This window comes from Nelumbo lutea, chromosome 2 (genome assembly GCF_056320005.1).
Source record: "Nelumbo lutea isolate HS-2025 chromosome 2, American lotus-T2T, whole genome shotgun sequence".
NCBI classification, from domain to species: domain Eukaryota; kingdom Viridiplantae; phylum Streptophyta; class Magnoliopsida; order Proteales; family Nelumbonaceae; genus Nelumbo; species Nelumbo lutea.
The window spans coordinates 6,911,434-6,926,210 of NC_142685.1; the positions used below are offsets into that span (position 1 = coordinate 6,911,434).

General features: G+C 34.6%; 1 protein-coding gene across 1 annotated transcript; it reads left to right on the forward strand.

Moving 5' to 3' along the window:
- The first annotated feature begins 363 nt into the window (after positions 1-363).
- Positions 364-9,073, forward strand: LOC148868322 (uncharacterized). The gene is made up of 6 exons (XM_088971425.1): positions 364-1,806; positions 4,682-4,873; positions 4,990-5,229; positions 7,531-7,748; positions 7,942-8,196; positions 8,409-9,073. The coding sequence occupies exons 1-6, from the start codon at positions 1,383-1,385 to the stop codon at positions 8,670-8,672; spliced, it is 1,593 nt and encodes a 530-aa protein (XP_088827551.1). The 5' UTR covers positions 364-1,382; the 3' UTR covers positions 8,673-9,073.
- Positions 9,074-14,777: the final 5,704 nt, after the last annotated feature.

The following is a 14,777-nucleotide window of genomic DNA, read 5'->3' on the forward strand; positions in this document are numbered from 1 at the left end:
GATGTAGACCACCAACCTACTAGCCTCATCTCAGTTCACTCACCAATGGTTCAAGTCAACCGTCCAAATCCAACTATTCCTTTTTTAACCCCCTACCCCTAAGTTTCATCTTCCATTTCCACTTTGAATCAACAAGTTCTCTTTACGAAATCGAGGTCCCCCGGTCCCACCATCTACCAAATCTCAGGCGTTGATCGGTGAAAGACAATTGGGGCCCACCAACCACGGCTACATATTGATGACATTGGCAGGCCTTCGGGGCCCACCAACCACCAGCCCACTACCCAAAAAAAATAAAAAAAGCGAAAGAGGGGATCCGCTCGTTTCCCAAGTAACCTGCCATCGGTACTCCTCCCGATTTCCACAACTACCCTTCCAAAAATCATTGCTCTCACTATCGCGATGTCAAGTTTGCCTGTGTTGATTAACAGCACTAGGTTTCTGTTTCAACATGCCTTTAAACGTGGCAGATGATGAGCCAAAAGGAAACTATTCGTTGGTTCATCCTAACGGTCTGTTGTTGACTTGATTCATCCAATCCAAAATGACCATCATCAGTGGACGGTTAGGATATTCCACTTCAGCCATCTACACTGGAATGGAAGCTAGGAGAGAAGCAGAGTATCTTTCCCGGTTTTCAACACCGAGCTTTAAAAAAAGGAGTGAAGTAAAGAAAAAAACATTCCTCGTCACATGCACACACCGCACGTCACTCCACAGCGTCAAGGAGCCTTTACACTTTAGCCGGCGATTACAGGTGACAAACCGTTAAAAACACTCCATCACCCACCAATTAGCCTGTGGCCAGGCAGTTAATTACACGACAGCCCTCGATTTCCAGCTGATGTAATCAACAAAACCGGTACTTTCACAAGTCATAACCACTGTGGTTCATGGTCCTCGGCAAGTCTAGTTCAGAGCGTTGAAGAGCTTAAACGACCATTAATGGCGATGACGGTTAAAGTGCCCATTCGTATTGGTATTCGATACAAATAGACCTGCAGCAAGCCAGCAACAATTTCAGCATCCACGTCTCTGTCCGTCTGTCTAAAGGGAAAAAAAAGAGTGTCGATACTTTTGCCTTTTAGCCATTTTGTATTGACTTACTTGGAGGGATCTAGTCCGTTAATTGCTGGTCGGCTAGGGTTTCTGCTATTAAACAATGTCTTTTCGGATCACGCCAATGGAGTTCCGATATTAGTTTTGTTTTATAGGGGTTTGGAACTACTGCGATGGTTGATGTAGGACTTCTGCTTTAAAATGAGTTCTAGCGATCGACTTGGCATCTCTGCGTCGTCTCTGTGTTAAATTCATGAAAGCGGATTCTGAGAACTTGATGTTGTGATCCTGCAATTAGGTGTTTGTAGGTGTATGTTGTATAAATGTCAGAAGTTACAGCATCGAAGTCATGGCGAGAGGAGCTCGCAAGCCTTGTGGAGGACACAGGGATAAGATACGCCGGCGACGGAATTGGAACCACTCCAGCTGCTCTGGAAACGAGAAGGGCGGATTTTATAGGTGTCGAGGGGCTCGAAGGTGATGGTGCTGAAATAGAGAGCCTAAAGGATCAGGTTAAAGGATTTCTGAAGTCTGTAGCCGAAATGCTTCAGGAGTTGGCCAGGGGTTGCAGGGATATAGTGCAACAGAATCTTGGGAATGAGGACTCGTATATTGTTAAGAAGTTGGGAGGGCCTTGGGCGAAGGTTTCTAGTAGGCTAAGCTTCATGAACGAATTCTTGCCGGAGGACCGGGATCCTGCTCATGCCTGGTCGGTGGTGTTCTTCGTCTTCATCCTTGCACTTGCAGGTAGTTCAGGTTTTTCTGTATCATCAACCCATTATAAAGATGAATAAATTCTGTTGCATAATTCAAATCTTGTTAGAAGGCATCAGATGCTTAAGATATTACTTTTACAGGGCTTCAGTAGTTATACTAATTTTTTGCACCCTCCTATTGCTCTTGAATCAGAAATTTGTTATTTCCGATTAGTTGTCCATAACTGATTTATCAGCTTCGTACTCTCTCTCTCTCTCTCTCTCTCTCTCTCTCTCTCTCTCTCTCTCTCTCTCTCCCTCGCTGTGGGTGTAATTACCTCATAATCTGATTGTTATGTTGTAAAAACTCCTGCTTTTCTATAGGGAAGATTTTTAATCCTACCCTGTTATAGACCACGGTGGCTCATTCACGCTGAACCTGAGCATATGCAGAATCCTGTCAATGGTGTATGCTACCAACTGCAATAGCTGTACCTTAGTTATTAGTTAGGATGATAACATTTGGTTGGTTATCTAGTGACTAGTCATTATGGAATGTCGTACAGAGAAGATTAGCTTATTTAGAAACATTCAGACAAAGAAAATAATTTTATCTCTATGGATTTGCATTTCCCATTTTTTTTTCTTTTGATCAGCAATGTAGAATAAATAAATAAACCATCCAAGAAGAACACAGATGAAGGAGAGAGAGAGGCAAATACAAAAAAGCCAAAAATGTGGCAATCAGCTTCCCAAATAAATTGATACATGCAGTGAAAAGTGCTCTACCTGGAAATGGAGAAGATTTACTCCTGGTGGACTGCTTTCATAAATAGGAAAAAGAAGAAGATATAATCTTTTGTGAAGTGCTCTTAACAAATAGCAAGCAAACTTCACCGAAAATTAAGTACAATGACACTCCCCACATCCAATTTAAGATCCCCCATTACAAAGACCCAACATTGCCCACAAGTTGTAACCACACCTTTCTGTTTACACCCTTAATTCTGGATATGCTAGCAACCTGTTCACAATCAGTGAGCAAAATTCTGCAATTAGCTTGCTTTTAGACATTGCTTTATCTTAAAAAATGTGTCTATTTCTCTCTTTATATGGTGTTAAAATCTCTCTCTCTCTCTCTCTCTCTCCTTTGACCTTCTTACCACACCTAATATTTGGAGAGGTTGATAATATCTCGCTTGAACATAGAAAAGAAGAAATCCCACATAAATTTTGTCATACTACATCAAATGAACAAGTGTTTCATGTCTTCCTCATGTTCTTTACTTCTTTATACATCAAACAAATACTTGGAAGCCGGAAACCCCTTTATTTCAAATAACCTAACATCAAATTACTACTCAAGAACATTACCATGCAAGAGCCTCAAATGTAGGAAGAACTGGATTTCTCAATACCCTCTTAACATCAGATCCTTCAACCTAACTTCTTGTAACCACCTTGTAAAACAGCTTAACAGAAAAATTCTCATCCACACATTCTTTCCACAATCTTGCATTTAGTTCATTAGTATCCACCTTCAGTGCCTCTAATATTAAAAATAAAACAGAAAACTCTTCCAATTCTTTATCTAATATGATATGCCTGAATATCAGACTCCACACAACTTATTCACACCACTCTTTTCGAAGCATTGACTAACTGTGATGCTCTCGTGTGCGGCCTTTACAATCTTGGACAAATGTCACCTAGTCTTCCTTCCCCACACCATTCAGATTCCTAAAATCTCACTCTGGTACATCTTCGAAAGAGATTACCATCCACAGTAAACAAAAAAAAAAAAAGCACACATACTCACATAGCAGATTACTTGCGGGAGTAATGGTACATCTGTTTGTTGAAACATCAACTATAGTTAAATATTTGATTCCATTATCGTATTTTAAGCCAATGTCCTTATGTGGTAGGGCCACAGGGGTGTCAAGCATCATAAGTAACTTCTGTTATCTCTGTGAGGATCAGTGGAATTTCCTAACTTTAGCACTTAGTCCAATCACTGTAACTAAACAGCCAATTTGTTGAACTTCCCAACAATGTAGAAGGCACTTACAAAAACATTAAGGGAGGAGAATAGATTGTTGATTGGAATAGGTACCTGGACTCTGGAGTTCATATACCTGAGAAAAAAAGGGTTTGGAGTGCCTAGCATCCTGACCTATAAAACGAGAGGCTACCATACTGCTAACGAGGGTAAATATACTAACAGGAAACGAAAAGAAATTAAATCTCTTTACCGAGCCTCAAAACACTTAAAAAGGAAAGAAAAAAAAATAGTTTGGTTGTGGTGGAAATCAAGGTCACCTAGCAGTGTTTCCAATAGGAAGGGAGTTACTTAGATATCACCCAAAAATATCAGAAAAATCCATATACTGTTTGTCTTCTTGAAATACTTGCTATCACATGCCAAAGCACATGCTAGTGCACAAAATCTTGTGAAGAGTATGCCATGCATGTCTTGTATCATGTCATAAGTTTGCATATGCCATTTTTAACTCTTTTTTTGTATCTTCCCTTTTCCACTTCTGTTAATAGTGACTTGGGTTTAACATTTTTTTTAATAGATTCTTTTGTTGTTGAGAAAAGAAAAGAAAAGAAGAAAAAAATTCTGAACTTTTATTAGATCATATGCACAAAGTTTGGAGTAATATCTAAATGAAAAGCCCAATGAAGAAGGAAAATTGAGATAGTTGAAATGAAACCTGGGCAACTTTTCAAGCCTATTGAAAAGTACAGTATACTTGTTGATGTCCTAATTTAGAAGAGACAACTAAAACTAACGCTTCCATCAATTTGATGTTTAATTTCTTATCCCTTCCTTTTCTCTGTATAGTAATACCCAATAATATGATGTTTTAACCTTTATTTTTTGTTTCTGCCTATAATTTTCTGACATGTCATATGTGCAGCATTGGGCATAAATACTGGACATGATAGTACAATTCCAGTGACAAAGAAAGTAAAAATACATCCTCCAAGTGCTACACGTTTTCAACTTCTGGATGGAAGGTACATGGCATATCATGAACAAGGCGTTTCAGCTGACCGGGCTAGATTCTCTCTGATTGCTCCACATTCCTTTCTTTCTTCCCGATTTGGAGGTGAATCAATTGTTTCAGTATGGTATTACTGCATTGTGCAAAGTGGTCTAAGTGTTTTTTTTTTTTTTCTGCTGATGAAGTTTTGTCATGTTTTTTTCCATACCATCCCCCTACAGGGATACCTGGAATTAAAACATCACTTCTAGAGGAGTTTGGTATTCACATGGTCACATATGATCTTCCTGGTTTTGGAGAGAGTGATCCTCATCCTGACAGGAATCTTAATTCATCTGCCTGGGATATTTTGTCCATAGCAAATGCTGTTGGTGTTACTGACAAGTTCTGGGTGGTGGGTCACTCAAGTGGAAGCATCCATGCTTGGGCTGCACTGAGATATATTCCTGATAAAATTGCTGGTATTTCTGCTTTCTCTTTTACTTTGCAATTATGGATTCCTGACTTCTTTATTAAATTGCAGGTGGTATTGTTGTACTTTTCTTCATCAGTCTGCAGTAGCACCTAAAGGATAGTGCATATTTCCTTCGAGAAATTGAACTTATATGGTTAACAGAGTTTATTTGATATAATTGCATAATCAATGAAAATTAGTCAAAAAAGAAACCATCCTTGGGAGAACTGATCCTTTTCTTATTATGGGTTTATTGGTACAACAAAAGGGAAATTATTTTCCGGTAATTTTACAAAACCAGAGTAACCAGAACTGCATGCTATGAAATGATCCTAATTTCATAGTTATGTTCTTATGAGAAGAGTAACAGCTTAGGCTCCTTTTATATAGTGTAGGTTGGAGGAAATTTCCCCTCCAATATCTAGGCTAATCATATACCACACAAAGCAATAAACCAATCCCTAGTAGGTTTGTACCCCTCTCTCTCTCTCTCACACACACACACACACAAATATTCACAGACACGTGGTTAACACATTATCTCTCCCTATTTTAACCCTCTCCTTTCTCCTTCTTTCCCTCCCTTTTGTAACTCTCTGTTCTCATCCTTCTAACATGGCTATCTCCCCCTAATTGACAGATACAATTACACAGTAACCAAATCAAAGCCCTCTTCACTTTGCTTTGGTAGATCAAGCTATTCTTTGAGTATGATCGGGCCCTGCTAAGGTTCAAAATTTTGACATGATACACCCGTATCAGACGTATCTTACCATATCGGGAGGTCTTCAATATGCTTTTTTTAAGTGTCAAGTAACATAAACACTGGTCCTCTGTGATAATCCCAAAGAAAAAAATATAATAAAATGAATAGTTTTTGATAGTGAAGAAACACCAAATATGCATGTTCATGTGTATTGGGTGTTACTTTGAACCTTGGGCCCTGCAGTGGTAGAACCCAGTAAACTGGGCATATTCATTTACATTTATTCTCTTATGATTTTTGTTACTTTGTTTAGTTTAGTGATGGATATCAAAGCGAGTCTTAGTCAGTAGTCACTCAATTAATCCATTCATGGAGTGGTAGTGGCATGGTAGTTGTCTGTTGAGATTCTATATGAATGGGCTCTTCTCTAGGTAGTCTTCTCTCTAAATGGGCTTATGCATTCAAATTTCCAACTCCTATGATCCTGCTCTATATCCATTCAAGTTCCTGCTCCATGTTTTGGTTATTTTAGTACATAACTATGAAAGAGGCTTTGCCTTGAAGTCGAACAGATTATCATAAAGGAAAATTGTTTTGGTCATGCCTTGATTTGTGCCTATAATGCCTACCAAGTACCAAAATTCATAAAATTATCATCATCTACACCTTATTCCAATGATAAATCAGAAAATACAAGTTAATATTTTTCTCCTGAAGTATCTTATTACCTGCTTGAAATTTCCAGGATACACAGGCAAACTCTGGGCTTACTTGTGTAACTCTTCACAAAAAAATCCATCCAGTAGTAAAATTAGATATGTGAACTCAACCTAAAAGTTCAGCTTCCTGGAGTAGACTTTCAACAAGTTTTTTTACCAGTGAAATATTTTGCTGCCACCTTTGGTTACTGTTGGGATTTTATGTGTTTTTATAATAACTTGTGCTGTAAGGGCATTCTGTAATTTTTCCCTTTTTTATTTACTGTCACTTAAATATAAATATTCAAGAGGGCGCCACCAGCATAGATTTTTTGCCTCTCAAGCTTTTCTCTTCCTCTCTCTCCTCTCTTCCTTTCCTTCTGTTCTCTTTTGTTTGCTGGTTTCTAGTGGATAATGGTTACATTTCTTGTATTGTTTCCATCTAGCTCAAAAATTTTTTGCAACTGTACATTGGTCTTGGATCAATGGGAAAAGTTATTATGTTGCTAGTTATTTTTTTTGTCATCAGTATGGAAGTGACGAAAATTTCCAGTCTTCAAGGAACTCAACATTAAACTGCAAAGACATGGTTAGCCTAAATGACATGTTATATTAGATTCCTCCTATAAATTTAGTGTTGCCAGTGTTGTTCATCTGATGTTTTAATGATTTCAGTTGGGATGTTGATGGTTGGTTAATGGATTGTACTGAGGGCATAGATGCATGGACTTCAAAAATGCATGTGGGGTAAAAATATAGCTGTTTTCAGAACCCTTTGTCAGTTGAGAAGGTTTTGACATTACTTTCACTGGCTCAAGATGCACTATTCGTCACAAAATTTAAGGTGTTTTGTGCATTCTGGTAGCAATTTTGTTTTTGATGCATCTGCAACCAAAACCTGCAGGTGCAGCCATGTTTGCTCCAATGGTTAATCCTTATGATTCAGCAATGAGTAAGGAAGAGAAACAAAGAAGTTGGGAAAAATGGACATTTAGAAGAAAAATGATGTACTTTCTAGCCCGGAGGTTCCCAAGATTTCTTCCTTACTTCTACAGGCAGAGCTTCCTATCTGGAAAGCATGGTCAACTTGACAAGTGGTTATCACTGTCATTAGGAAAGAAGGTGACTGCATTACCACTTTCACTTCATTCCATTTGATCTAAAACCTTTCAATATTAACTAATTATAATGCCAATACTAAATTCCAATGTTTTCAGTTGTCATTATAATTTTTCGTTATGCTTTCCTCAGCTGGAAAGGCTAATATTACAGATTGACAAAAGATTACTTGTCTGGTCTGTGTTACACTATTCAGGACAGGATTCTGATAGAGGACCCAAACTTTGAAGAATATTGGCAAAGGGATGTGGAGGAATCGATCCGCCAAAGAAATCCAAGACCATTTGTGGAAGAAGCAGTATTACAGGTGTCAAATTGGGGTTTTAGCCTTGCAGACCTTCAGGTACAGAAGAAGCGTCAAGGGAGAGGTATCCTCCCTTGGCTGAAATCCATTTACAGTCAAGCTGACCTGGAGTTGACAGGATTTCTTGGACCAGTACACATATGGCAGGTCTGTGTATCTTCCTTTCCAATTTATGTTTCTTTTGGCTAAAGTTTAGAATAGTTACTACAAGTGTTAAAAGGTTATTTATCTTACCAGAAATGTTAGTTTGAGAGGTATCCTCCTTGCCTTTCTTCTTACTGTTCAGTAGTTCAGTAGAATGCAAAATGGGTAGTATATATCAAGGGTAATTTGTTGAATAATGTTCCAATGCTGAACAGGGGATGGATGATGGGGTTGTGTCACCATTAATGACCGACTTTGTACGTCGGGTTCTACCAGAAGCCACAGTGCATAAGCTCTTTGGTGAGGGCCACTTTTCATATTTCTGTTTCTGCGATGAATGTCATAGGCAGATATTCTCTACTCTTTTTGGAACACCACAAGGTCCACTCAACAGGACAATGGAATTGGATCAAATCTCTTTTGGGGGAATGGATGCACCTGATGAGGTGTCCCTTACGATTGATTCTACCACGTACTGAAGTATAACTTGGTTTAACTTCAAATTTTCTGGTATAGATCTGAATCAACAAGGAAAGAAAAGGAACTTGTGTAAATACCACTGTTGTGCTTCATTTTCTCATGGAGCAAAAGTGCCTACAAGTTTAGTCATTTTTTCCCATTTCTACATCCTCACGGGCGGGTGATGAGCATGGACTACATGGAGAGTTTTGAATGAGATCAAGCAAGGTCAGAAGAAATTGGAGCAATTTCAATCTGTGTTGCTTCCTTTTCATAGAAATGGTTATTCTAATTCGCAGCTCTTATTATATTCTTGTAAAATTTTGAATTCGACAAGCATTTCTGTACTGCAAGGTTCTTAAGGAACAAAAGTGGAATGCAGTTACCATATAATACGACCTGTTAAAGTTATTTTTGTGCCCATTGCAGCATATAGAAACTCTTCACTTATCAATTCCACTTTGATACGGTGAACCATATAATACGATCTGTTTTTTTGGTAAACCAAATAAAATAAATCAATTCCACTTTGGGTTTTCATTGCATTTAAATTCACTTCTCATTTGAAAATATCCTCATCTATATCAATTTGCCGTTAATTTTTAATGGATCGGCTAATGCATTGGAAGTGCACGTTTTTATTGTCTAAAAAGTAAACCATTGTCCTTTTTGTAAGTGTTTATCATTAAACTTCGGTGATTCTATTTTGAAATTCTAGCAGTTTTAAGTTAGAAAAAGCCGTTGCAAACAAGCCATTAACCTTTGGTGCATTGTTCTTCTTGTTGTGAGTTCAAAAATCAAATCCGAACCATCTGATTTGGAAACACAGATTGGCTCTTAAAAGAACATGGAAAGCATGTTTTCGGGTTGTACTTGTCTTCATTTTTTTATGGTTTCTAAAACTGAAACAAAAAACATGTTTCTTGAAGTAATATGTATAAAATATTTGCAATAAATAAATAAATATATATATTTGTATTTATATTTATATTAAAACAAGGAAGTCTAGAAATTTTTTCATTATTTTAATTTTTTATTTTTTTAATTCCATGTCATTTTTGAAACAACCAATGAGATGCATTTTTCCAATAACGTAAATAATCTCTTATTCTAAAATTTTTCCTAAACTACCTCCCCCACTATCCTCCACTTTCTCCAAAGTTATCTCTAATTCCTAATTATCTTCTAAATTATCTCTAATTCCTATTTATTTCCAAAATTATCTCTAATTTAGTAGAGAGTTTATCTCCTAAATTATCTATAATTCCTATTTATCCTCTCCCCTACTTTTTATCTATATCTATCTAAAGAAAGTTTTGATTAAAAAGTTTAAGAATTATTTAAATATTTTAGCAAAATTATATACTAAATTTAAAATATTTATTAAAAACATAAAAATAATTTTATATTTTTATACAAAATATCATGAAATTATGTACTAACAATTTAAATTATGTTTTTTTGAATTATCAATTTAAATGTTTTTCAAATATTTAATAATATGTAATAGCTTTAAATAAATAAAATTCAAATAACAACAAATTTAACAATTTTGTATATTTAAGTAATAAATTAAAATAAAAATTTTTAAAGTAGAAAAGTATTATAACATAATATTGAAATAAATAATAATTTAATATATTACAAAACTAATAATAAAATTATATAATAATAATAATATAAATTATGATTTTATGGATAATTAAATTCAATAAATAATTAATATTTAAAAATTAAATATTTAACATATTATTTAAGTATTTAAATAATTAAATATTTTAAATAACAAAATATTTAACATAACTAGATTTTAAATAGCTAAAATAAACAAATTATGTAATAAATTAAAAAAAATCTGAAAAGTAGAAAAATAATTATAGCAAAATATTGAAATTAATAATAATTTAATATTTTCATAATGTTGCAAATAACTAATTTCACTTATATCAAGTAATAATTTGAGAAAATAACATTAAAAAAAATTAATATTTGTTAATAATAATTTTAAACTATTAATCTGTATTTATTATATAATTATATAAATTAAAATTAATATTTATTGTATTTCAGCAATTATTTATTGTTTTTTGTAATAAATGCATTTTCAATGATTAGGTATAAATTTATTTTGTTTTGTTATTTAACATAAAACTTTCAATAATTGTTGGAGATTAAACTACTATTATTGAAAATTTTAAATTTAATTTATTGTACTTATTGTATTTTAGTTATAACTTATTGATTAATATTTATTAATATTAAACTATTATTTGATATTATACTATTTATTGACTAAGTTAATATATTTTTAGTACTTATTGTATTTTTCATTATCAATATATTTTCAATAATTGTGTATTTTTGCTATAAGTTTTCAATAATTATTAGAGATTAAACTATTGTTATTTATTAGAGACAATACTGTTAATTTAGCTTAAACTACGAGTGTTTATGAGTTGGTTCAGTTGGTTGTAGGCTATTTGACCAATCAATTTGACCTAGTCAGGTTGGGGAGTTGGTCAGCTGAAACTGACTGACCTTTTGTGAAAACCAACCCACTCAAGTTGTGTCGGTTTGGGTTGATTTTTTAGTTTGGCCAATCAGTTCAAAAGATTTAAACTTAATAATTTAATTTAATTTTAAAAATTATAGTGCAATTATTATAAAATAAATTTAAAAATTAGATTTATGATATATAACATTTTAGACTAAGAAATATGAGAAGTTTTCTACATTTTTATATTAAAATTTATATTTAAAATATAAAATATTATTTTCTATTCATGGTTAAGTTGTTCAATTTTGGTCGGTTTACAAATGGCCAAAGTGAAACTGATCCAACTTGGTTGAATTGGGAATTTTTTGAACCAAAGCCGACCTAAAATACTAGAAAACCGACAAACTCAAGTTTAGTTAATCGGGTTAGTCGGTTTCATTAGTTTGATGAATAAACTTAACTGAAATTAATTATTGTTATTTTTGTATTATAAAAAATTTATTAAAAGTACTATATAAAATATGAATATTATTAATTATTTTAAAAATTGAAATATATAAAACAATTGTATACTCATATGTGTTTCTATTAGGGTCATTTACTAGAACACACCTTATAGTTTTACGTATTTACTTAAACCTACCTTATAGTTTTCATTTTATTAAAACATCCTATATATTTTACAACCTATTTATTTAATCAACCTTTTATTAAAGAGTATTTACTTTTCCATTAGGCCCGTGTTTTTTTATTCTAAAAATACCTTTAACAATTTTTTTTTTGTATAGAAAACAAAATTGACCAAATATAGCCAGTATAATGGTTGTCCGTGTCTTATTAAGGGCAAAAAATTGTACTTTTATTTTTATTTTCTTTTGATTAAATTTAATTAAATGAATATTATGATCAATACTGTCATTTTCCACTATCATCTAATGAAAGGTTGATTAAATCCATTACAAATTATAAGTGGTGTTTTAGTAATATGCTAACTATATGGTAGATTTTAGTAAATCCACGAAACTATAAAGGATATTTTAGTAAATGACCATTTCTATTATTTAACTTTCACTTAATAAATCTCGTGCATCGCACGGGTCCCCCGCTAGTATTATTTATAATATGCTGTATATATATAGTATGCAAGGCCTGCAAACTTTGAGGCCTGATATGTGCCTGGGCTGGGCCAGAACACAAAACTTAGGCCCAAGCTTGGGTTTTTTTGCAAGGCAGGCCAGGCTGGGCTAGAAATGCTTTCCGCTACATGAGGCCTACTCCAGGTTGGGTTCAGGTTAATGGGGATCAAGTTGCACCCCTGTTAGATAAGAAAAAAAAAAAAAAAAACTAAAAAGTGAATATGACAAGAAACAAACGGGATTTCCTATTAACTCTCTACCCGTCGTGAATTGCAGCCACACATCTCTTTTATGAATTGAGGTATGTGTAGCTGCAATTCACTGGAGGTAGAGAGTGGATTGGAAAAGTGAATAGGAAATCTGGATTCAACAAGAAAGGTCATAGACATTTTTGAAGGAATTAGGAAGGTATGCGACTTAGTGATTCGTGAGTATCGATGATTATGGGCTGGGCCAGTCTGTGCCCTGACTGGATTTAACACATATGTCAAGAGCTATAGGCCAGGCCCGGATCTGTATGGGCGGGGCCAGACTGCCAATGATCACTACTGCATCGTGAGTTCGAAAGACCCTGCAAAGCAGAAGCAACACACAAAGATAAATGGGCTATGCCACTTGCACAATTACTCCAATACGAAACCGGAAACTGTGAATACGAACCAAGGAAGTTTTCTCAGGATATTTCTTGTATCCTGTTGTTAGACTAGAGTGCCATATTTATATTGGGTCTTCTAGCACACAAACGGTACCAAATTTTACTGTTGGAAGGGATAGCCCTTTTTATCCCAGAATTTACCAACCACTTGGACTTGTTCAACCTCTTGGATCAAGGGACAAGTGTTCCACAAGGTAGGATTAGTTGCCCAGATTTTCTCAACTATCTTGCCAAACTTTGGTCACACTAAGCAAATAACTTGCTGATATGGCATTAGTTTGATTGACTGTAAACAGGCCTGAGATGGGAGACAAGTCAAAGATATTCATACAGTGGTGTATGCTATGCTATCGGCCATATATTTATCCATACACCAAGGTTATTCTGAATCAAGGGCATCTGACCACTCAGATCAACAGAGTTTTCTAAAAACAGAGCGGGGCTGGGTGTTGTGCTAGTCCATAAAGAAGAAAATGCAAAAACAAAGGCAAAACAAATTAGAGTGTAGAGCTGGATATGTGTCATAATTGGGAGTGGTGTGGACTGTGGATCCGATTCTAGCTTATGCTATGGATGAAGAGACCAAATATGCTTCAATATTAAATATTTATAAGGTAATGTGTTCATTAGTTTTTGGGAGTCGTCGCATGAACAAAAAATATATATTTTTGGAACAATCAAAAGTTTTTTTTAATAATTTTAACCTAGAAATTATATGATTTATATAACATGAGATTAAAAAAAGATGAAAATATGTTTTTAAAATCATAAAATTCCAATTCAAGAACATGCTTTTTTAGTTCAGTTATGAAAACAAAAAAATATATACACAATCAAGAATACATTTTTTTGTATTTTTATTTTGAAAAATAAATTATTTTCAAATTAAATAGTTTTGATTTGTTTTTGAAACTGACAACAATAAAAATGGTTCACATTATAGAATACCCCCTTGGGTAATGTATATTTTGTTATTTTTCATTTAGGCTTGATTTAGAAAGAGTACAAATATAAATATGTACAATGCAAAGCTTTGTATTTTGTATTTTTAAATTTATATTCACATTGTATATATTTATATTTGCACTCTTTTCAAATCTAGTCTTAATTTTCCATGAAACCATTAAGGATCTTTTTGGTTTACAATTGAAATCCCTCACAATCAGAATCAGAATGGTCTATTCCCATAAACTATTTGGTTTATAGAGGAATCAAAATGGAAATCATTATTAGCTAGAATGGGATTTCATTCCCATGAGAAGGAGAGGGAATGTCCATTGCCTCAAATGGGAGCCCAAAAATGGCAATGAGATTCTGTCCCACCAAACACTTGAATCGAAAATGTCTATTTCAATTTTAGACTTTTATTCCTGCTAACCAAACAGAGCCTAATTCCCGAGCCCGTATTTACCTTGACACATGCCAAGTTTGCCAACATATTTGTCAAATGCCGACGAGTTTTTGCGTTTCGGCGCATTTTTTTGCGAGGAGATCTGAAGATGCGAGCAATCTTGAGGAGAGATGTGCAACCGAATGAAACCGTTTTTTGCTCCATCCTCCACGGACTACACAAATAGGGGAAGCCCGCCCCCAACCCAAACTGCATAAGGCCACAATTCCCTTACATAATCACACATAGAGAATATCTCATCCTCTTGCATATTATTATGCATGGAGAGATATTCCAAATGCAGAAAATAGTGTTTTGTGGATAGACATGGATGAACTTTAGTTAAGAGATCCGGAGTCAAATCATAAGCCCATAACCCAATCCCGGGTGAAGGTGGGATTCGAACAGGCGACATTGCAAACGATCCATTTGGCATGTTGCAGCTGC

Bases quoted from the DNA above. Each gene is read 5' to 3' on its own strand.
- LOC148868322 (XM_088971425.1), top strand. From the start codon at position 1,383: ATGTCAGAAGTTACAGCATCGAAGTCATGGCGAGAGGAGCTCGCAAGC. The intron at 1,807-4,681 runs GTAGTTCAGGTT...TCATATGTGCAG, and splicing joins CTTCATCCTTGCACTTGCAG to CATTGGGCATAAATACTGGA. The intron at 4,874-4,989 runs GTGAATCAATTG...ATCCCCCTACAG, and splicing joins TCTTTCTTCCCGATTTGGAG to GGATACCTGGAATTAAAACA.